This window comes from Andrographis paniculata, unplaced genomic scaffold (genome assembly GCF_009805555.1).
Source record: "Andrographis paniculata isolate CXL003 unplaced genomic scaffold, ASM980555v1 Contig83END, whole genome shotgun sequence".
NCBI lineage: Eukaryota > Viridiplantae > Streptophyta > Magnoliopsida > Lamiales > Acanthaceae > Andrographis > Andrographis paniculata.
This window is the reverse complement of record NW_026137621.1, coordinates 169364-192738: the sequence shown is the minus strand read 5'-3', so window position 1 is coordinate 192738 and position 23375 is coordinate 169364. Positions and strand designations below refer to the sequence as shown.

The following is a 23375-nucleotide window of genomic DNA, read 5'->3' as shown; positions in this document are numbered from 1 at the left end:
TATATTTTTAATTTATGTCAAAAAATTTTAAAAATATATTTTAATATTAGTGTGATTAATTTTACTATAAAAATAATAAATATATATTTTCAATTGATCAAAAAAACCTATTCATCTATATTAAAAGTTTTACAAAAAGAGCATAAAGTGTCCTTTTACTGTAAACACGAAAATTTACGACATATATAATTAATAAAAAAATTAAGAATGCATTAATAAAATAATTATTATATAATAAAAATAATTTTAAATTAAAATTAAAATAGTTAATTAGTATAATAAAATTAAAAAATATAAAATAAATTTAAAGTGTAATTTTCTTTTTAAAAAACATGATATAATAAGTTAACACGATAAATGGAATTCAGAATATTTTTCTTATATTGGAAAAAGTATAAAGAAGAGTTGGTGAAGTTGTAAATTTGCAAAGTCACTGTCAGTCAGTAAAGTCCGTCATCCATCCATCCGTACATCCGAAAAAAGAATACATCAATTAAACAAACACAACTTGCAAAATACCAATAAACACGTTTAACCATAGCAGACTTAACCAAAGTTTTTAAGGTTGTCTTGAAGCATCTGTCTAAAGCTCAAGCTCAGTCTAAGTCTTGACACAACAAATTACTATAAAAGACCATACTTACCATAGACTAGATGCCGTTGCCGTCAGTGAGTTGTTAAGCTTGAGAAGGAATGGTATTCTTCCGCCACTCCCAGTAGTTTGCTCTCATGGGATCAACCCTTTGGAGGACCCAACACACTCTTGCAGCCAATCCTGAATCTGAGGACGGATTTGGGATCTCGGAGTACAATGCATCGATGGCATTTTTCAACTCATTGCTCGGCTGATAGCAATGGCAGAGAAGATCCAGGACCATGTTCAAAGCATGGACAGAATCCCTTTTATCCGCTAAAACATCTAAGCAAACTGATGCCACTCGTGGGTCACTGGCCAGAGATTTCACATTGTTTTTGTAGAGTCCGCGCAGGTATCTCCATGGACTTTCATTTTCAGGTCTTAATAAAATTGCTTTTATTGTAAAAGCAACTTCAGAGTCCCTCATCGCCTCCAATCCTCCAAGCACAGGAGACTTCGACACCACAAAGTATCTCTATGGACACCGAGTAATCATGAAATTTTACAGCATCAGATGTTAGGCAAAAAATTAATGGCAATTATATTTCAAGACTCTTGAAGGGAAAAAAGGAATAAGATTTCTTGTCTTCTTTTGTATTTCTTCTCTATATTTTTACTATGAAATCTACTTTTCCTCCAAAAACAGTACACCAATTAACAGTTTTCTACCCAAAACATCACATTCAACTATTATTTCACTCAAAACATATAAACATATATAATATATTCGGGGGATAGGGGATACGCGTGGTGGGGTTAAGGATACAAAAATATGTAAATATAGCACATGTAATCAATGTTTACAAAGAAAATCCTTTAACACAAGCATGGGCACAAATTTGAGGTAAATCAGAATAGATGGGCACTTAACTGTCCAGACTCAAATTTCTGGCACACCTTAAATTCGAAATGATAAGAATAAAATCACGGTAGATAAACAACATTACAATTACAGTAGATAAACTAATACTCATATTTCAAGCTTCATTAGAAAATTAATGGTTACAGCTGTATTGCGAATTCCTTGAAACAATCATCTAATATATCTAACTATAAATGGTCAGTGGAAGAGAAACACAAATATCACAATAGCAATATTGAATCCCCGAAAAATGTATGTGTTACGTATGAAATTTAGAATTAGGTTAAAAAGCCCAAGGTAAAAGAGGAATGGGCCTGGCATTAGAGTTGGTTGAACTGGCTCAAGGAAAATAGGTTTATTTCTAAGGAAAATACAGGACGGAAAGACCTCAGGTCGGAAGGTCTTCAGGTCGGTAGGTCCTCAAGACGGAAAGTCCTCAGGACGGAAAGACCTCAGGTCGGAAGGTCTTCAGGTCGGGAGGTCCTCAAGACGGAAAGTCCTCAGGACGGAAAGACCTCAGGTCGGAAGGTCTTCAGGTCGGGAGGTCCTCAAGACGGAAAGTCCTCAGGACGGAAAGACCTCAGGTCGGAAGGTCTTCAGGTCGGGAGGTCCTCAAGACGGAAAGTCATCAGGACGGAAAGTCCGCAGGTCGGGAGGCCCTCAGGACGGGAAGTCCGCAGGTCGGGAGGCCCTCAGGTCGGAAAGTTCGCAGGTCGAAAAGTCTTCAGGGCGGAAAGTCCTCAGGTTGGATAGGTCGGGAAGTTCTCAGGTCGGAACTCTGCGGCAGGACCAACAAATCGGATGGTTTGTTAGTCGGGATGTCTGTAGCTAATCCAAACAAGTCAGATGGTTTGCAAGTCGGGAGGATTGGCAGTCGGACCAATACGGTTGTAGATTGGCAGTCGGGCCAAAAGGGCGGAAGGTCTGTGGTCGGCTCAAAGAGTGAAATATAGGGATAATTTTGGTCTGCTGAGGACACGTGTCAGCAGGAGAAGGGTTGGAAGACGGTTGGGAAGGAGACGTTGTAACCGTTCGGGCGACGGTTTTCAGTACAGTTTCCCAGAGAATATTTAAGGGTTTGGATCATCATTTGGCAGGGTATCTTCAATCAACTTCAACAAAGCAAAGTCAGATTTGGGGATCACCACTTTAAATTTCAGTCTTTTATTTTCCAGTTTATTTTCTGTACCATACAGTGTTTAGAGATTCCTAATCTCAGGCACTAATTAATCAAGTTTAAGGATATTTTCTATATCTTTGAATTTTACTTTATTTTTGTTGAAAAATTACATCAACAAATTGGTGACCACAGTGGGAGCAAGACACAATTGCTCATTCCAATTCCGGCGATAATTTCATACGTCTTAGATCCGGCCGAATCATCGGAAGGGTCCATATGGCAGGTTCACAACCTCAATCATCTTCGGCACCGGCGGGAGAATCCGTTCCACCACCTATTGTGCCAAATGCCGGGGAAAACCCACAACCACCAACTGATTGGAGGTCTTATGTTCAACAAATGAACAACCAGCAAACTTTGGTTATGCAGAATATGTTGCGTGAGCAACAAACGAACATGTTGCGTGAACAACAAAATCTAATACTGAACATGTTGGATCAAGCACTGTCAAGGGTTAGTCTTCAACCCACTCAAACTCCACCAGGAGTATCACCATCCAGACTACAGGCAAATTTCGCAGGGCCATCATTCGTGGATAGTGCCTTTCCAAGTGCCACAAATCCCAACCGAACGGATAGGGGAAAATCTCCTCTGACTTTTCCCAACACTGTTCCGCTGGGACCAAGGGTTTCCAGTCCGCAGCCGAACAATACAAGGGAGGACAGGCCTGGAGGATATATACATGATCCTATTCATATTCCTGTGCAGGATCCTTTCCATGTTCCTGATCATCAACGCGTTCATGTAGATCCTGATGAGATCGCACATATATTAAGGGATCAGTTTGGGCTAACTCCTCAGATGGCTAACCGCCCTGCATATCAGAGACCTTTCCCAGAAAGGATCATTAATGAACACCCCCTCCCAAGGAATTATCGACCGCCCGATTTTCATGCATTCTCAGGGGAGGACGGATCTTCCACCATAGAACATGTTGGTCGGTTCACAGCACAATTAGGAGAAGTTGGCAATAACCCTTTTTATAAGTTGCAGCTGTTTGGTTTATCTCTTACTAGAACAGCGTTTTCGTGGTTCGCAAGTCTGCCTCCTGGACAAATTCAGACGTGGGAAGGACTGGAGATGGCATTTCATGCCAGATTCTTCAATCCTTTACCAATTGTTTCTTTAACTGATTTACTAGAATTGAGACAGTATCCAGAAGAATCTGCTTCACAGTTTATAGAAAGGGTGCGACTGATAAAAGGGCGATGTCCTACGGTAATCAGTGAGAAAGAGATGACCAATTTAGTGGTCCGGAATATGCATACTCGCTTAAGAAAGGCACTCACTGCACTGGATGTTGAGGATTTGGCAAGTCTTGCATCTAAGGCTGGGCGTTTAGAGTCTTTGTTCAGAGAGGAAGATCAGAATAACAGGCGTAATAGAGGCCAACATATGGCGAGTATGGGAACAGAAACATGTGACTTTGATTTTAATCAGTCAGAAGAGATGGCAGCTGAAATCCTCTCTGGAAAACCTTATGTATGCCCCAAATTGAAGCCAGTACCAGGGTCTGAAGGAAAGGATCAACCGATGTTTGATAGTTCGAAAGCTGACGAAATCTTTGATATCCTGTTGACTGATGGCCAGATCCGTATTCCAAAGGGGCAAAGATTGGCCACTAAAGAAGAAATCAAAGGGAGACCATATTGTAAGTGGCATAATTCTTTCACACACAATACAAGTCAGTGTACTCATTTCAGGAAGGAAATTCAAAAGGCCATCAAGACAGGTCGGCTCAAATACATCACTCTAGGTGTAGACCAGCAACCGTTTCCGAAAGTAACAACGGCAATGGTTGACATCCAACCAAGTTCGGAAACAGGGAAAAGTTCGGCCAATAGTGGACAAACAGGGGAACGAACTCAGGCAAGCCCCGGAACAAAGAAAGGAAATCAGCCAAACAGTAGCCGACCGGAAGAACGACTCAAAGTTTGTGAAAAGCCAGTCGCTGAAAAATGGGACCATCCAGACGGTTCTTTTAATGTGGAGGTGAAAGAAAAGGTTTTAGTGCGTGACCACCCGACCAGAAAAACAGGGTCAGTCGGGAACAATTGGGCTCGAAATAAAAAGCCTTTACCAGTTGATATAGACCCTCGTTTCCCAGGTATGAATCGTACACAGATTCGCAATGCCAAACGCAGGTATGCTGCGAAGTATGGGAAACGAGTTCCTTCAGCAAAACAACTAACCGACGAGTAAAAAGCAGCCGACCACTTGGCAGGAGATCAGTCCATTAGAGTCTTTACAGAACAAACAACCAACGAGCAGGGAGCAGCCATGCAATCTCCAAAAAGTCGGTCCAGTCGGGTCTGTTCAAGAAAGCAACCGAACGACGGATTAGACGCTTCAGATTATACCAAAGGAAGTTCGTCGGGACAGGGGAAAGGTAAAGGAATATCAGATGAAATAATTAGAGGTTTTAGATGCCAACATTGTGAACGGATCAACATCAATCCATTTCCTGAAGAATTCCGTATAGAATCTTTGACGGTTCAATCTCGGAATAAGACAAAGGAAGAAGTTGTAACTACAGAGGAAAATTCGAGATCTGTTAAATCTCGTCTGGGGCCACGAATCCCTTGTCGAATGACAGAGATTAATCAGATAAGAGATGAACCGATGTGGGCGAGTCTGGTAGATGATCCTACGGACGAACCTTTATGGGCATTCTTGGCAGATGATGAATTAGAGGAAACAGAGTGGGCAAAGACTTCAGATTCCGAGTCTCAGTCGGAGACACCTTCGATAGTGTTTCCTCCTATTCCAGAGGGTGCGATCTCCCATTTGAAACCTTTGTATGTTAATGCTCACATTTGCGGGAAACCAATCACAAAGGTTTTTGTGGATAATGGAGCAGTCTTTAATGTTATGCCATTGAAGACTCTCAAGAAGCTAGGGAAAGGAATTCATGATCTGTCTCCTGTGGAATTCGAAATGACAAGTTTTACAGGGCAGCCGACCAAGCCTGAAGGCATGATGGTTGCCACAATTGAAGTCGGACCAAAAAAGATCTCCACTGTTTTCTTTATTGTGGACGCAGATACTACATACTCTCTCTTGCTGGGAAGAGACTGGATTCATGCTTCTCAATGTGTGCCATCAACACTGCACCAACAGTTAATGTTCTGAGAAGGAAATCAGGTCTTCAAAATGGAAGCAAATGACAACCCATTCGATGTATCAGAACAAGTTGAAGAGTCAGTGTTTTATTCCAGTCATTTGGCTCCGATGTCTCAGTTGTATATGGCCAGGGAATACCCAAACAAGGGTTATAAAGTCACTGGCCAGAACTCGATGTTCTATTAAAAGAACAACTTTATTGTATGGCTCATGATAAAGCCACACCTATTCTCGTATAATTTGTTTGTTATGGGTGATACAAGTTTAGAAGTATGTAGTTCTCTTATTAATAAGTTCTATTTAAAGCAGCTATTACATAAAGCAGAAAATAGTAAAGAGATTCTTGATGTTCACCTCCAAGAAGATGAACAATTTCGTTGGCCTGATTTATTAGAAAAAAACAGAACCAACAGCTTCATCACAAGACCCATTATTGGAGTTTAATTTAGGAACCGAATTGGTTCCAAAAGTGATCAGGCTAAGTGGTTATTTGTCTAAAGAGCAACAGACAATGATGCTCGAAGTTATTAGAAACAACATTGATTGTTTAGCATGGGATTATTCAGAAATGCCTGGTTTGACAAGAAGTCTAATAGAGCATCGATTGCCTATCAAGGAAGGTTGCAAACCTTACAAACAACCTCCAAGGCGAATGAGCCCGGATCTGATGCCTCAAATCAAGGAAGAAATCCAAAAACTTCTCAAAGTGGGTTTCATTCAGCCTTGCCGTTATGCGGAGTGGCTGGCTAACATTGTGCCAGTGGTCAAGAAAAATGGTAAGATAAGGATATGCATCGATTTCAGGGATTTGAATCTAGCTACCCCTAAGGACGAATATGTGATGCCTATGGCCGACATGTTGATAGATGCAGCAGCAGGCATAAAGTCCTTAGTCTGATGGATGGTTATGCAGGTTATAACCAAATATTTCTGGCAGAAGAAGACATTCCTAAGACAGCATTCAGGTGCCCAGGGGCTTTAGGTATTTATGAATGGACAGTCATGCCATTCGGGTTAAAGAATGCAGGGGCAACTTACCAAAGAGCCATGAATTCAATCTTTCATGATTTAATTGGCAAATCTATGGAAGTTTATATTGATGATGTTATTGTTAAATCCTCCAGTTTTGACGAACATTTGAGAAATCTTGAAGAGGCATTCGAAAGAATGAAGAAGTACAAGTTGAAGATGAATCCAACCAAGTGTGCTTTTGGAATATCAGCCGGGAGCTTTTTAGGATTTTTAGTTCATGAGAGAGGAATTGAAATCGATGCCAATAAGGCTAAAGCCATTCTTGACAGTCGGCCACCCAAGACGGTTAAAGAAATCCAAAGTCTTTTGGGTAAGGTGAACTATTTGAGGCGTTTCATTTCTAATGCTGCTGGCAAGGTCAAACCCATTACTAAATTGTTGAAAGCTGGAAAAAATGCTTTTGAATGGGGTCCCGATCAACAGACGGCTTTAGATGCTATCAAGCAGGCATTGGTTCACCCTCCAGTCTTGATGCCTCCTAAACAAGGTCGGCCGCTCAAACTTTATTTGGCAAATACATATGAAGTGGTTAGCTGTTTATTGGCACAGGATGGTGATGACGGGAAGGAAAGGGCAATCTACTATCTCAGTAAAACCTTTACAGGACCAGAACTGAATTACACTATGCCAGAAAAAATGTGTTATTCATTGGTCTTCGCTTGCACTAAACTCGAGCATTATTTGCTGCCCAGAAGAATTGAGGTCATATCAAAGGTGGATCTCATCAAATTGATTTTGCAGAGACCTACTATGAAGGGCAGACTCATGAAGTGGGCCATCAAATTGGCTCCTTTTGATCTTCAACATTCCCCTTTGAAGGCAATCAAGGGACAAGCAGTAGCCGACTTCTTAGCAGAATTTCACAAGTCGGATATTCTCTTTGTGATAGTGTCCGACCACTTAGTTGTTCATCATATCTGAATAATCTACAGGTCGGATGTGTACCTTATATAAGTACCAGAACATGGTTGATGTTCTTTGATGGTTCTACCTCTGGAAACAAATCAGGGGCAGGGGTCTTTTTGCAAGGACCTGACGGTCAAAAGATCAACTTACAACTACGATTGGAAGCCATGACCCATAATTCGGCAGAATATGAAGCTTTAATTTTGGGTTTGGAGGCTTTAATAGCCAGGAAGGTCCAGTCTGTAATCATAAGAGGGGATTCTCAACTAGTAATCAACCAGGTAAACATTCAATATGTTTGCAATTACCCTCATCTTCGCAGATACAGGGACATTGTGGGTCGGTTACTGACAAAAATCTCAGAAGTAATAATTGAGTTCATTCCGAGGAAAGAAAACCAACGTGCTGATGAGTTGGCTCAAAGGGCCTGTAAAGGAATTCTGGAGGATATGTGGTCGGAGGTCAAGTCGGGCATAGAAGGAAAGACAGACCCAATATGTGATCGAATGGTCGGGCAGGAGACTGTCGGACAGGAGCCCGACTGCGTAGTTACTGTCGGACAGGAGCCCGACTGCGTAGTTACTGTCGGACAGGAGCCCGACGGCGTAGTTACAGTCGGACACAAAGATACCAGTGAAACAGTGACCGATTGGAGAACAGAGCTTATCATGTATTTACAAAATCCAGGTGCGAGTGTTTCAATTGCGACACGATTGAAGGCTTTACGTTTTCAATTGATAAATGGAATTTTGTATAAGAGATCATTTGAAGGTTTACTTTTGAAATGTTTGGGGTCTAAAGAAGCTCTAGAGGTAATGACAGAAGTACATGGTGGGATATGTGGAGCTCATCGGGCAGGTCTGAATATGAGATGGGCCATTCATCGTTTGGGTTTTTTCTGGCCAAAGATTTTTGAAGATTGCATACAATTTGCCAAAGGCTGCCAGGAATGTCAGAGACATGGAAATTTAAACCATTTGCCAGTAACCGAATTGCAATTTTTGGCAAAACCATGGCCTTTTAAATCATGGGCTATGGATATTATTGGTAAGATACATCCTGCTTCATCGAAATACCATTGTTTCATATTGGTCGCGACTGATTACTTTACCAAATGGGTAGAAGCAGTTGCTTTGAAAAATGTGGATCAGAAAGAAGTGATAGACTTCGTTTTGAACCAAATTATTTACAGATATGGTATTCCTCAGTCTATAACAACCGACCAGGGCCTGGTTTTCACAGGGGAAAAGTTTTCTAGTTTCTTGGCAGAATTTGGTGTCCGATTACACCATTCGTCACCTTATTATCCCCAAGCCAATGGACAAGCGGAAGCAGCAAATAAGATCATTATTGGGATTATAAAGAAGATGGTTGAAGGGAACCCAAGAAAGTGGCATTTGTTATTGTCTCGGGCTTTATGGGCACATAGGAATACCAGAAATACGGCCACAGGGTTCTCACCGTACCAACTCACTTTTGGCCAAGATGCTGTTTTACCAGCCGAAATCCGAGTATCGTCTGGCCGAACAGAATTTACTGATGGTGATCTTACAAAAGAATACCAACGACTTATGTTGCAACAGTTGGAGGATTTGGATGTTAACCGACTCCATGCAATAGGTCTAAGTGTGAAACAGAGTGAAATCAGAGCAAGGAGTTACGGAAAGAAAGTTCTTCACAGGACATTCCAAAAAGGAGACCTAGTCTGGAAGACCATTCTTCCTACATATAAGAAAACTGACCAATTGGGAAAGTGGTCACCGAATTGGGAAGGACCATACATTATTCAAAAAGATATTGGGAATGGCGCTTTCATTATTGTAAATCATGAAGGTAAGAGAGTACATGATTGTATTAATGCTAAATATCTGAAGAGGTATTATCCTGCCTTTTCAGATAACAAAACTGCCTGAAGCAAAATATTATTCAGAACCCATTTGTGGGGTTCGAACCTATTTAAAGGTTCATTTCTGTTAGTCATCATTTATTTGTGAGAAATTTTCTGCCTCTGAATCAGAATTTTCATCCCAGTGATGGGATATTAGTTCTGGTTCTTTTTCAATAAGATCTTCCAAATCTGGTCGGTACCTCTCCCATTGGCTTTGCATTTCGTCTAAATCTTGATTGGTACGTGCTTGCATGTCTGTTATGGCTTGATATTCACGGTCAACAATGGTACGCAATCTTGAAAAGACTTTTCGTTGATTGGAAAATATATTATCCCAACCAAGGTCTGGAAGTATGGTTGCTGCGTGATTTTCAATCAATTCCATGTGATGATGGAGGTCAGGAATGCGGCTAAGGATGTCACGAAGAGGTTCATACCCCTCAATGATTTTTTCCATTAGGCGGATGACGCGATGAATGGTTCTTCTACCTCGTTGGGAGAATCGGAATTTGAAGTCTAGTTGCTTGAGTATATGTAACAAGTCTTCTGCATGGCCTCCAATAGGGTGATTACCTACAAAGAAGGGTTGAAGAGCACCTTCCCAGTTGCTTGATGGGACATGAGGTCGGTCATTCGCCATGTTTGTTAACACTTCAAATGTTTTGGTTTTCAAAATATGCCTTGGAATTTGGTGTGTTTCTTAATATGTGAGAAACATTGTTCTTTTAAGGGAGGAGTTTGTTTCGGTTCCTCAAAAATTGGAAATTGGAAGGTGATCCTTGTTTTGAAAGAAGAAGGAAAAAAATATATTACTAAGTCAAATGTTGTTACAGAGGGGGAAGTATTACAAAAGTGCCCCTAGGGCAGTTTTTATATTTGTCCATTTGACTTCATCCCTGGATAGCCTTCTGGTATTAGCAGCCGTCTGATATCTTCTGATGAATTGGGATCGAGCTTGGGTTTTTAGCTCTTGATCCAATTCGGCCTCGTTCTTTGTATACTTCTCAAGCAGACGCTGCTCATTGGTAATTTGATTATCCAGGATAGACTGTTCCTTAGCTCCCGCAATTCTGCCTCCTTTTTCTGAATGGATTCATCAACTTGAGCCTTCGTGCTAAGGAGACCGCCCAACCTTCCAGTAGTTTGCTGAAGGGATTCTCGGGTCTTAGCCAAAGAATTCTCCAGTGTTGTTTGATCGAAGACAGGCTGGGGGGTTTCGGCTGACAGGAGTCCAATAACTAACACTTCAGTCTTGAGCTCCGTAAGTCTCTCCATCAGCCGATGCAGAATGGGGACGGCTGGCGATTCCGTTGGAGTGTAAAAAAGAAGGCCACCAACCGTCTGAATGAGATTGTCCAATAAGTCGGATCTTAATTCTGAAAGGGGATGGTTAATGGCCTCGGTGAATATAGTTTGGGCCTCCGCTGGAACCGGAACAGTCGATAGGATAACTAAGTCCGAAGGCCCCTGCAAGTCTTACAGTTTCAATAAGTATTCCAAGGGAGGTGCAAAATTATTCAGATAAGATATGTGTCACCTCTGGGCGAACTGCTGTCAGTGAAGGGGGCAACAATGAGGTCGGTCGAGTAGGGCGGACAGCTGGTATAATAGCAGCCGACTCGTCGGCTGCTGCGAATGGTCGCTGAGGTGCCGACCTGGGTCCCTATGGAAAGTAGTATATAAAACAGTTAGTGTTTTTTTAGAAAGAAACATTGTGGCATGAATTGGTTTAATCTTACCAAATTCACAAAGTCTCCGAATCGGACGAAGAAAGTTCTTCTAATTCTGGAGGTTGGGCTGCCACAGGTGGTTCTTCTGCCTGCCACTCGATTGCTGGAGGTAGCGCCGCTGCTGGCTGGGCGGCTGCAGGTTGGGCAGCTGCATCTAGAGCCACTGCAGCCGGTATCTCAGGAGCAACTGGGATAGCCGCAGCCGAGGCACTTTCGGTTTCCAGCGCAGCTGCATCCGATTGGACTATTTCGGGATCAGCAGCAGCAGGGATGTCGTCTTGAGGGTCAGCTTCGGCAAGGGCAGCTGGTTCTTCCTTCGAAATGGATGAGTCTGATGCCATGTATGGCGGTCGACCCATCTGGGAAGTAGTCCCCTCGCTGTCTGAAGAGACCCCTGCTGCTGATGCGATTAGTGAAGGTGTCTGTGAAAAATTAGGGAAATGTTGTTGTTAACTACACCAGGGTTGATCATCAGAATCCTGAGTATTGCTGACGAAGAGGACTTACTGGTTCAATAGGCAGTGCTGGTAAAGATTGCCTCCTGGTCGGGGGCCTGGCCCGACTGCTCCTCGGTGCAGGAGGAAGAGTTTGCCTCCTTGTCGGGTCCTCCGCCCGGCTGCTCATTGGCAAAGTGAGAAGTGGAGTAGGGGTTTGGCGAGGAAGTGCCTGAGTCTGGACCAAAGGTATGATTGATTGGTCGGCTGGGGCTGGCGTCGTTTGTGTGGTTGGTGTTACCAAGGTCGGTTCTGGTGAATGAAATGAGTGAAATCAAAGTTAAGATATAGTGAGTTGGTTCACGGTTTTTCAGAAAAATTACCTATTCGGGGTCGGGTCCTTGCTGACGTCCTAGTAGTTCCAAGGTCCGCCGGAGTTTGCTGGTCGGCCCCAGAGGTCGGGGGTGTTTGCAGCTGGGAAGCTTTCCTTTTCCGCATTGGAACGCTAGATCCGATTCCCGGGGCGGCTGTTTGTTGCTGAGTGCTAGTATGTCTAGCCGCTCCTAGAACCAATCCTTGGGGGGGAAGGAGTACGTTCAGCAACCGATCCTCATCAGGAGAAATCAGGGGCCATACAACCGACCACCATTCATTGAATATATCTACAGTCTAAGGGTTGGAGCGGAAAGGAATATAAGAATTGGAAACTATATACGTGGTGAGCTGGGAGATATAAGAAGGGATCGAATTAGGTAGGACTCGTCGGTCAGGACTTTGAAAAATTATATGAGGACAAGCGACGGGTCCAGGGATACCTTGGCAGCAGCCGAACTGGCGCGCCATGAATTGAGGTTCATAATTAAAGGTGCAAAAAGTTTTTTGCCCTTTTTTATCAAGTTTTTTGCTGCTAAAAAGAGACCTGGGTTTGAGGGCAACGTCCCAGGCAAAAGGATAGGTGGGATGAGGACAAGGCTCAGGAGTCGGAAGAGGATTTGGTGCCGGAAAGGGCCAAAAGTGGTCGGGAGCATAACCCGCATATTTTTTATACATAGAAAATCGAGAATTACTGCGGGTATCTGTTAAAATTGTGGTTATTATTGGATCGGAGGATTGGAGTTTACTGCGTCCTGAGCAGAGTCGGTTGAGGGCTAATCCCAAATGTTTTTCGGATATTGGCATAGTGGGCGGAGATCCTAAGTTGAACGCGTTGGGGAAGTACAGACGGGACCAAAGTTCTAAAAACCAAAAAGGACCCGATGCGGCAGTGTCTAATTTTCTATTATCATTATCTGTTAAACGAAGGCTAACCCTGGTGAGTCCTTCGAACAGATTGGCTAAAAACAGGGTGCCAAGGGAAAAGAACCGACCTGACGCGATATGAATGGCCAGGTCGAGATGAGAAGAAAGAACGCATTTAGAAGGGGAAACAATGACGTACCTACAAAGCCAAAAAAGAATAAAGGCAGTATGCTCCCGGTCGGTCACGGGGGTCCCTGGAGCCCCTTGCTGGTCGGTTGCGAACTTTGTCCAGCCCCATTCCTTCACGCCTTGTAAAGACCACCCTGGATGGTCTTCTGGTGGCTCCTGCCCATCTAGGGCTCCTATCACAGGGTCTTCACCCACGACTGGGAGATGCGCGATCATCGCCACATCCATGAGAGTCGGACCAAAGGGGCCCGACGGTAAGAGAAAAGTCCCATTTTCCGCATTCCAGAAGGCAGACATGGCTAGGAGTACCTTCTCGTGCAGATTGATCGGCATGGTGGACAATAGTATTGCTTGGTCGATTTTTTGAGATCGCCATTGGGTCTGGAAGTGTTCTGCTACCCGTCGATACCAAGAGCGGTAAGGATCTTTTGGGTCTGTGAGATGGGTTTTGATGCTGTCTCGAATGCGAACTGCTTGGTAGTTAGGGTTGTTGATGGCCAAGGAATTTCGGGATTCCAAAACTTCCCTCATCCGATTTGAGTCTTCAGGTGTAGTGCAGTATGGGCGAATCGTCGGAGTTAATACTTTCGAGGCTGAAAAGGGGCCCTCTGGGAGGTTTCCGTCGAAGGGAAGGGCAGGAATGTATCGATTCGCCATGGTTAGAGTGATTGAGATTGTGATTCACAAAGGCTCGTATTGCGGAGAAGGAAGTTAATCAGGAGTGTTGCAGTAACTGGTGCGGTTGCTAAGGGAATTTTTCAAGAGGATGGTGATTTATTAACTTCCAAACATCGATTGATAAATGGCGTTTGAAAGTCCCTTGGCGGCGGGCAAGTTGTTACGTATGAAATTTAGAATTAGGTTAAAAAGCCCAAGGTAAAAGAGGAATGGGCCTGGCATTAGAGTTGGTTGAACTGGCTCAAGGAAAATAGGTTTATTTCTAAGGAAAATACAGGACGGAAAGACCTCAGGTCGGAAGGTCTTCAGGTCGGTAGGTCCTCAAGACGGAAAGTCCTCAGGACGGAAAGACCTCAGGTCGGAAGGTCTTCAGGTCGGGAGGTCCTCAAGACGGAAAGTCCTCAGGACGGAAAGACCTCAGGTCGGAAGGTCTTCAGGTCGGGAGGTCCTCAAGACGGAAAGTCCTCAGGACGGAAAGACCTCAGGTCGGAAGGTCTTCAGGTCGGGAGGTCCTCAAGACGGAAAGTCATCAGGACGGGAAGTCCGCAGGTCGGGAGGCCCTCAGGTCGGAAAGTTCGCAGGTCGAAAAGTCTTCAGGGCGGAAAGTCCTCAGGTTGGATAGGTCGGGAAGTTCTCAGGTCGGAACTCTGCGGCAGGACCAACAAATCGGATGGTTTGTTAGTCGGGATGTCTGTAGCTAATCCAAACAAGTCAGATGGTTTGCAAGTCGGGAGGATTGGCAGTCGGACCAATACGGTTGTAGATTGGCAGTCGGGCCAAAAGGGCGGAAGGTCTGTGGTCGGCTCAAAGAGTGAAATATAGGGATAATTTTGGTCTGCTGAGGACACGTGTCAGCAGGAGAAGGGTTGGAAGACGGTTGGGAAGGAGACGTTGTAACCGTTCGGGCGACGGTTTTCAGTACAGTTTCCCAGAGAATATTTAAGGGTTTGGATCATCATTTGGCAGGGTATCTTCAATCAACTTCAACCTTTTACCTTGGGCTTTTTAACCTAATTCTAAATTTCATACGTAACAACTTGCCCGCCGCCAAGGGACTTTCAAACGCCATTTATCAATCGATGTTTGGAAGTTCATAAATCACCATCCTCTTGAAAAATTCCCTTAGCAACCGCACCAGTTACTGCAACACTCCTGATTAACTTCCTTCTCCGCAATACGAGCCTTTATGAATCACAATCTCAATCACTCTAACCATGGCGAATCGATACATTCCTGCCCTTCCCTTCGACGGAAACCTCCCAGAGGGCCCCTTTTCAGCCTCGAAAGTATTAACTCCGACGATTCGCCCATACTGCACTACACCTGAACACTCAAATCGGATGAGGGAAGTTTTGGAATCCCGAAATTCCTTGGCCATCAACAACCCTAACTACCAAGCAGTTCGCATTCGAGACAGCATCAAAACCCATCTCACAGACCCAAAAGATCCTTACCGCTCTTGGTATTGACGGGTAGCAGAACACTTCCAGACCCAATGGCGATCTCAAAAAATCGACCAAGCAATACTATTGTCCACCATGCCGATCAATCTGCACGAGAAGGTGCTCCTAGCCATGTCTGCCTTCTGGAATGCGGAAAATGGGACTTTTCTCTTACTGTCGGGCCCCTTTGGTCCGACTCTCATGGATGTGGCGATGATCGCGCATCTCCCAGTCGTGGGTGAAGACCCTGTGATAGGAGCCCTAGATGGGCAGGAGCCACCAGAAGACCATCCAGGGTGGTCTTTACAAGGCGTGAAGGAATGGGGCTGGACAAAGTTCGCAACCGACCAGCAAGGGGCTCCAGGGACCCCCGTGACCGACCGGGAGCATACTGCCTTTATTCTTTTTTGGCTTTGTAGGTACGTTATTGTTTCCCCTTCTAAATGCGTTCTTTCTTCTCATCTCGACCTGGCCATTCATATCGCGTCAGGTCGGTTCTTTTCCCTTGGCACCCTGTTTTTAGCCAATCTGTTCGAAGGACTCACCAGGGTTAGCCTTCGTTTAACAGATAATGATAATAGAAAATTAGACACTGCCGCATCGGGTCCTTTTTGGTTTTTAGAACTTTGGTCCCGTCTGTACTTCCCCAACGCGTTCAACTTAGGATCTCCGCCCACTATGCCAATATCCGAAAAACATTTGGGATTAGCCCTCAACCGACTCTGCTCAGGACGCAGTAAACTCCAATCCTCCGATCCAATAATAACCACAATTTTAACAGATACCCGCAGTAATTCTCGATTTTCTATGTATAAAAAATATGCGGGTTATGCTCCCGACCACTTTTGGCCCTTTCCGGCACCAAATCCTCTTCCGACTCCTGAGCCTTGTCCTCATCCCACCTATCCTTTTGCCTGGGACGTTGCCCTCAAACCCAGGTCTCTTTTTAGCAGCAAAAAACTTGATAAAAAAGGGCAAAAAACTTTTTGCACCTTTAATTATGAACCTCAATTCATGGCGCGCCAGTTCGGCTGCTGCCAAGGTATCCCTGGACCCGTCGCTTGTCCTCATATAATTTTTCAAAGTCCTGACCGACGAGTCCTACCTAATTCGATCCCTTCTTATATCTCCCAGCTCACCACGTATATAGTTTCCAATTCTTATATTCCTTTCCGCTCCAACCCTTAGACTGTAGATATATTCAATGAATGGTGGTCGGTTGTATGGCCCCTGATTTCTCCTGATGAGGATCGGTTGCTGAACGTACTCCTTCCCCCCAAGGATTGGTTCTAGGAGCGGCTAGACATACTAGCACTCAGCAACAAACAGCCGCCCCGGGAATCGGATCTAGCGTTCCAATGCGGAAAAGGAAAGCTTCCCAGCTGCAAACACCCCCGACCTCTGGGGCCGACCAGCAAACTCCGGCGGACCTTGGAACTACTAGGACGTCAGCAAGGACCCGACCCCGAATAGGTAATTTTTCTGAAAAACCGTGAACCAACTCACTATATCTTAACTTTGATTTCACTCATTTCATTCACCAGAACCGACCTTGGTAACACCAACCACACAAACGACGCCAGCCCCAGCCGACCAATCAATCATACCTTTGGTCCAGACTCAGGCACTTCCTCGCCAAACCCCTACTCCACTTCTCACTTTGCCAATGAGCAGCCGGGCGGAGGACCCGACAAGGAAGCAAACTCTTCCTCCTGCACCGAGGAGCGGTCGGGCCAGGCCCCCGACCAGGAGGCAATCTTTACCAGCACTGCCTATAGAACCAGTAAGTCCTCTTCGTCAGCAATACTCAGGATTCTGATGATCAACCCTGGTGTAGTTAACAACATTTCCCTAATTTTTCACAGACACCTTCACTAATCGCATCAGCAGCAGGGGTCTCTTCAGACAGCGAGGGGACTACTTCCCAGATGGGTCGACCGCCATACATGGCATCAGACTCATCCATTTCGAAGGAAGAACCAGCTGCCCTTGCCAAAGCTGACCCTCAAGACGACATCCCTGCTGCTGCTGATCCCGAAATAGTCCAATCGGATGCAGCTGCGCTGGAAACCGAAAGTGCCTCGGCTGCGGCTATCCCAGTTGCTCCTGAGATACCGGCTGCAGTGGCTCTAGATGCAGCTGCCCAACCTGCAGCCGCCCAGCCAGCAGCGGCGCTACCTCCAGCAATCGAGTGGCAGGCAGAAGAACCACCTGTGGCAGCCCAACCTCCAGAATTAGAAGAACTTTCTTCGTCCGATTCGGAGACTTTTGTGAATTTGGTAAGATTAAACCAATTCATGCCACAATGTTTCTTTCTAAAAAAACACTAACTGTTTTATATACTACTTTCCATAGGGACCCAGGTCGGCACCTCAGCGACCATTCGCAGCAGCCGACGAGTCGGCTGCTATTATACCAGCTGTCCGCCCTACTCGACCGACCTCATTGTTGCCCCCTTCACTGACAGCAGTTCGCCCAGAGGTGACACATATCTTATCTGAATAATTTTGCACCTCCCTTGGAATACTTATTGAAACTGTAAGACTTGCAGGGGCCTTCGGACTTAGCTATCCTATCGACTGTTCCGGTTCCAGCGGAGGCCCAAACTATATTCACCGAGGCCATTAACCATCCCCTTTCAGAATTAAGATCCGACTTATTGGACAATCTCATTCAGACGGTTGGTGGCCTTCTTTTTTACACTCCAACGGAATCGCCAGCCGTCCCCATTCTGCATCGGCTGATGGAGAGACTTACGGAGCTCAAGACTGAAGTGTTAGTTATTGGACTCCTGTCAGCCGAAACCCCACAGCCTGTCTTCGATCAAACAACACTGGAGAATTCTTTGGCTAAGACCCGAGAATCCCTTCAGCAAACTACTGGAAGGTTGGGCGGTCTCCTTAGCACGAAGGCTCAAGTTGATGAATCCATTCAGAAAAAGGAGGCAGAATTGCGGGAGCTAAGGAAGGAACAGTCTATCCTGGATAATCAAATTACCAATGAGCAGCGTCTGCTTGAGAAATACCATTCCTTATATTTTCACAAAAATATTGATCTACCAAAAAGAGAGACATAATAGAGATATAGTACTGAAAAGCCGAAGCTAGTAAAAGTCATAATAAAATGTTATGAAATATCAGCGTCCTGGCCTGGGAAATGTATTTCGGTAAAATAATATACATGCAAATCAATAAAAGAAGAAAGGTGCATTGGGTAGATTTATATTTCTGCAAGAAAGATTCCTTCTAAATAACTGAATGAGCAAACCATGATTCTAACTAACCCTAAGACAGGTCAAAATCGGCATGCTTTCTAACCATGTCTCAAACTTGATCCATCTTTTCAGATTTTTTTTTAAAATATTCTAGCATGCCAAGTGGTATTTCTAGTACATACCCATTACTCCTGAGCTATATATCCCTGCCTGTCAATGTTCACTGTGCCAAGTACCTTTCAGGTATAAAAGCTCATGGATCTAAAAGATAACTAAGATTATCCAGAGTCACAGCTCATTGCATGCTCAACACTAGTAAATATTGAACCAAACACAAGCATAGCTAACAAAACATCCTGCCTGATTGAATTATTGAAACTATCATGGATCTAAAAGTACCTTTCAGGCATAAAATCCGATGGATATAGAAACAACTAAGTTTGTCAACAGATTCACTGCTCGGTGCATCCTGAACACTAAATCAATAATAAATATTGAACAAAACGAGTGCTCAACTAAGTACAAAACTTACCTGATTCCAAGCAGAATTATTGAAAATATCATCCTCTAGGAGCTCATCACAGTACGAAAGCTCATCTTCCCATCCTCCAAGAGCCAAAAGAACCCACTGCACAGACAAATTCTACTATAATTTGTAAAAAATTAAATATATAAAATAAAATACAAGAATCCTAAAAGTGTTTGATGCTGTTTTTTAAATTTAACTTGGTAACCCGTGAACATAAGGAAGATCAGATTCCTGCCCACCTGCCTATGTGACCAAGCATGATAGTTCTTCGCATCCTTCGAGAAGATTTCCCTTGTGAATTCAAGTTCTTTATTAGTTACTTGCGTTCCAAGCTTCTCGGCAACCCAGCGTCTGTGATGCCTTAAAATGACCAGTTATTTTTTTTCAGGGTTGATTCAAGAGATTCAGAGATGGAGCAGTACAAGAATAGAAAAAAATGATAATAAAAGGAAAATCCATCAAAGCAAACTTACCTGAACCAAAGAAAATGAAGAGGAGAGTGATGCACTTATATGTATGTGAATCGATTAGAAGTGCACAAAAATGAGTAGTAATATAACATCGTGTGTAAACAAACTGTTTTTAATCAACTCAGTGATAAATCTAATTCTTGCAGCATCATTGATTACTTTGCAATCAACGAAACATCCACTGATCGTGATCTCACAACTTGTATTCATTGTACCAACTCTTAATTTACCCATGGTGTGACTAAAATTTGAATCAATTATTCTGATGCTCTATATTCATCATTTATTTATTCTTGGATCACACATTACTTAGACCTGGACCTAAAACTAAAATGAACCTGAACTGAATCCAGCTGCACCTTATGAAGCCTCTATCCCAAACTAGACACCTAGCTTTCTGGGGTTTTATTTGTCCCATTTTTTGATTGAGGGCTCTAAGAGCTTTAATACTTCTTCTTCGACCAATCATAATTCTTTGGATTCTGTATTAGAAAGCTTAGATGCTAGTTCTAGCCTTTAACAATTTCTTCCCCTGGTGTCCACTATCAAGTTCTCCCCTCATTGATTTAACCAAAGCAATCGATTTTGCTCTTGGATATATATGCAAAACACAGATACTATTGCCTCATTAGACTTCTTTAAATTGATGAATGCACCAAATGAACTTTCAATTATCCAAAGCACAAAAAGCCCAGCTGTAATTTCCTGCTATCAGAAGTGATCTGAAGACAGATTGGAATCACGAAACCGACACAGGGAATATACAGAGCCAGAACTCCCAAAAGAAAAATGAAGCTTCCAATGCTCTTGATGCTAGAGATTTAGCATTGTTGAATAGAAATAGAAAACTTCAATTGCTAAAAATTTTGCCAAGAAACATTTAATCCATGTAATCAATGTTCCACCAAAAACTGAATTTAGGAAAGCAAAGCTACAACTTTTCGGGAATCATAGTAATCAACAATGCAATATAGCATAAAGGCTCTCTGAACCCATGGATCATAGTCTCATAGCTGTAAATACCTCATCAATGCAGGAGATGAAATTACACAAATGTAAAGACAGATAAAACTAAAAAATGAGTAATGACAACTAGAGAAAAATTTTAATCCTAATTTGAAAGAGGGTATAATTAACAAGTTCTGCCAATTCCAATTGAAGCAATCTAGCAAGCAAACTGTACGTGCTAAAAACACAAAATTTCAAATACAAATCATATGAACCCACCACTTGGTATTAGTTTTCCTTTTCATGTAAATCCAATATCAAATTAGATTCAACACAATAAGATGGATCACAAAATCAACACTGCTCACCATATTTGATAATTTTTGGAATTATCTCGAGTTATCTGCTCAATAAAACGCAACTCTTCGCGCAAATCGACATTAAGCGTCTCAAGTATCAAACGTCGGAATTGCCACACCTAATTAACAAAAATGGAGCACACATCACACCAGCAGGCCACCAACGAAAAACAATCCAGTCAAAACTAGTCAAGACAATACACGTACAGTGTAATTCCCAGGATTGAGAAATATCGTTTCTTCAGTGAGCTGAAGCGCGCGCGGAGATCGCTCATCGGCTAAGTATACAGCTCTGAAGTAATCCATGGTTTCTCTGAAGTCATCCGTATAATCAATCGGAACAACCGGATTGGGGCCATCTTCTTGCGGCACGGGGCAAACGTCGGCCCATTCACGCCTCTGGCTAAAGGGAATTCGCTCCTGCTCTTCTTCAACTTCCACATCCATACTCGACTCGATCTGATACTGCGACGAATTACCGGCTGGGATTGGGATTGGGAGTGGGAACGAAAATCAAAATCAAAAACAAAATCGGAAAGGTACTATCTTTGTCGGTTTGGTTTGAGGGTTTAGGAGAGAAGGGTTGGGAATTATAAAAATAATTCACTTTCTCTATTTTATTTTTATTTTTATTTTTTTTAATTTGAAAAAATTTGAAGGGAAAAGATTTTATCGATTTTTTTTTTAATTTAATTATCTATTATACTATTTATATATTTTGTTAGAAATTTTTTATCATTTTTAAAAATTTTAATATTTATTTATTTTATTTTTAATTATATTAAGTAAAAATTAATATATATTAAAATTATATTATATATTTTGAAATAGTTTTAATTAATTTTTTAATCAAATTTAATTATAATAATTTTTTAATAAATTATAAATTAGAATATAATTATATCAATAATATTAATATTTTATTTCTTTTGTATCAGGTAAAATGAGCATATCATTATAGATACGATAATTTAGATAAAATATAATTAGTAAGTAATTAAGAAGTGTACTAGTAAAAATAATTATTGTATAGTAAAATAATTATAAATTAACATTAAGATAACTAAATAGTTTAATTAATATTAAAAAATTATAAATTATAAAATATAAAATATTTTTATAATATATTTAATTTATATAATTTTTATTATAGTGTTATTATTTATACACGAAAACTATTGTTTATTTTTATTGGTAAATTTAATAAATAACTAATGTATAAAGTATTTGATTATTCCAAGATGTAATAATGTAATAATTATTTTTATTATATTACACAAATAAATTTGTATCATATTTTATAAATAAATTAATCAAATTTTATTAAATACTTTTATTTTTTTATTTATATAACACAGTGGTAGAACAGTAAAATTATTATATTTTCCCTTCCCAAACACAAAAATAATATTTTCCCTCGCCTCGCCTCAATTCCCTCTTATATAAACCAGACACACTATTACAATTTTAATATTTTTTCTCATCTCTTCGCCTCCTCTCTCTTCTATTAAAATCCCTCCACTCCCCTTCCCTCATTTGAACCAAACAGACCCTAAGGATTTGTTTGCTCCTAACTTTTTTGTTTTACAAGATTTCGGGTATATATATATATATACTTCATTCATTTATTATTTGGGTCATTATATTATTATTTTTGTCATTTTTTATTGATTTGTAATATATTTTGATACTCCATCCATTCCCGTAACTAAGTATTTATTTATTTTTTACATATTGATATTTGAATATTAATTATTATATTCGAACGTATTATAAATCAAGAAAAAACGACAAAAGTACTTCTATTAGTATCTTATAATATTAATATAATGGCATTTGTATAAAAATTATACAAATTTAATAATATTTTTAATGTTATATACAACGATACAAATAGTAAATGAATACTTTGTTATGAGATTGGGGAAGTATAATAATTAATATTAACATATAGACAAATGGAGTATATATTTTCTTCTCATAAAAGTAAATATTTAACATAAAATATTTCTTCCGTCTGCCTCTGAGGGTCATATTTTTTTTTCATTGTATTTAATATTAAAAATTTACCTTTTGAGTCATTTTACTTAACATTAAAAATATCCTTATATTTGTATAATTTTTTTGTACAAATGTACTTCTATGAATATTATAATACACTAATTAAAGTATTTTTGTAATTTTTCTTAATTTATACTCCCTCCGTCTCAAACACCGTGCAACATTTGTGTTTGGCACGAGAATTTAGGTGGAGAGTATTAAGTATGATAATTTGAAATAATTTGGATATTAAGTGATGTGATTGGAGAGATTAATGATTATTTGTTTTTTTTTATTTGTGTGATGTGATGGGATAAAGTGAAGTGTATATTAATATATGTATAAAAATATTATTAATTATTTCTAAATTTGGAAATGTTGCAGTGAATTTTGGACAAACAAAAAATGAAAAGTTGCAGGGTGTCTGAGACGGAGGGAGTACTACATTTTTTATATAATAATTAATGGAGAAGGT

At 41.5% G+C, this 23375-nt stretch overlaps 3 protein-coding genes across 4 annotated transcripts; 1 reads left to right on the top strand and 2 right to left on the bottom strand.

Annotated features, from left to right (window-relative positions):
• Positions 1-405: 405 nt before the first annotated feature.
• LOC127241581 (protein farnesyltransferase/geranylgeranyltransferase type-1 subunit alpha) lies at positions 406-21437 on the bottom strand. Its single transcript, XM_051260701.1, has 5 exons — positions 21068-21437; positions 20870-20979; positions 19323-19443; positions 19087-19182; positions 406-1112 (listed from the first exon to the last, which is right to left on the bottom strand). The coding sequence occupies exons 1-5, from the start codon at positions 21305-21307 to the stop codon at positions 678-680; spliced, it is 1002 nt and encodes a 333-aa protein (XP_051116658.1). The 5' UTR covers positions 21308-21437; the 3' UTR covers positions 406-677.
• LOC127241580 (uncharacterized) lies at positions 11422-13627 on the bottom strand. Of its 2 annotated transcripts, XM_051260699.1 has the most exons (3): positions 12176-13627; positions 11866-12104; positions 11422-11780 (listed from the first exon to the last, which is right to left on the bottom strand). In XM_051260699.1, the coding sequence occupies exon 1, from the start codon at positions 13551-13553 to the stop codon at positions 12462-12464; it is 1092 nt and encodes a 363-aa protein (XP_051116656.1). In that variant the 5' UTR covers positions 13554-13627; the 3' UTR covers positions 11422-11780; positions 11866-12104; positions 12176-12461. The 2 variants fall into 2 exon arrangements, with proteins under 2 accessions (XP_051116656.1, XP_051116657.1); XM_051260700.1 differs by having other exon boundaries at positions 11422-12104.
• On the top strand, positions 16791-17845 carry LOC127241583 (predicted GPI-anchored protein 58). The gene is made up of 2 exons (XM_051260707.1): positions 16791-17619; positions 17696-17845. The coding sequence occupies exons 1-2, from the start codon at positions 17269-17271 to the stop codon at positions 17843-17845; spliced, it is 501 nt and encodes a 166-aa protein (XP_051116664.1). The 5' UTR covers positions 16791-17268.
• Positions 21438-23375: the final 1938 nt, after the last annotated feature.

Excerpts from the sequence above, each read along its gene's own strand:
- LOC127241583 (XM_051260707.1), top strand. The coding sequence starts at position 17,269 with ATGGGTCGACCGCCATACATGGCATCAGACTCATCCATTTCGAAGGAA. Across the intron at positions 17,620-17,695 it reads CGGAGACTTTTGTGAATTTG|GGACCCAGGTCGGCACCTCA; the intron begins GTAAGATTAAAC and ends TACTTTCCATAG.
- LOC127241580 (XM_051260700.1), bottom strand. The coding sequence starts at position 13,553 with ATGCCGATCAATCTGCACGAGAAGGTACTCCTAGCCATGTCTGCCTTC.
- LOC127241581 (XM_051260701.1), bottom strand. The coding sequence starts at position 21,307 with ATGGATGTGGAAGTTGAAGAAGAGCAGGAGCGAATTCCCTTTAGCCAG. Across the intron at positions 19,444-20,869 it reads TCCAAAAATTATCAAATATG|GCATCACAGACGCTGGGTTG; the intron begins GTGAGCAGTGTT and ends GGTCATTTTAAG. Across the intron at positions 1,113-19,086 it reads ATAATTCTGCTTGGAATCAG|AGATACTTTGTGGTGTCGAA; the intron begins GTAAGTTTTGTA and ends CGGTGTCCATAG.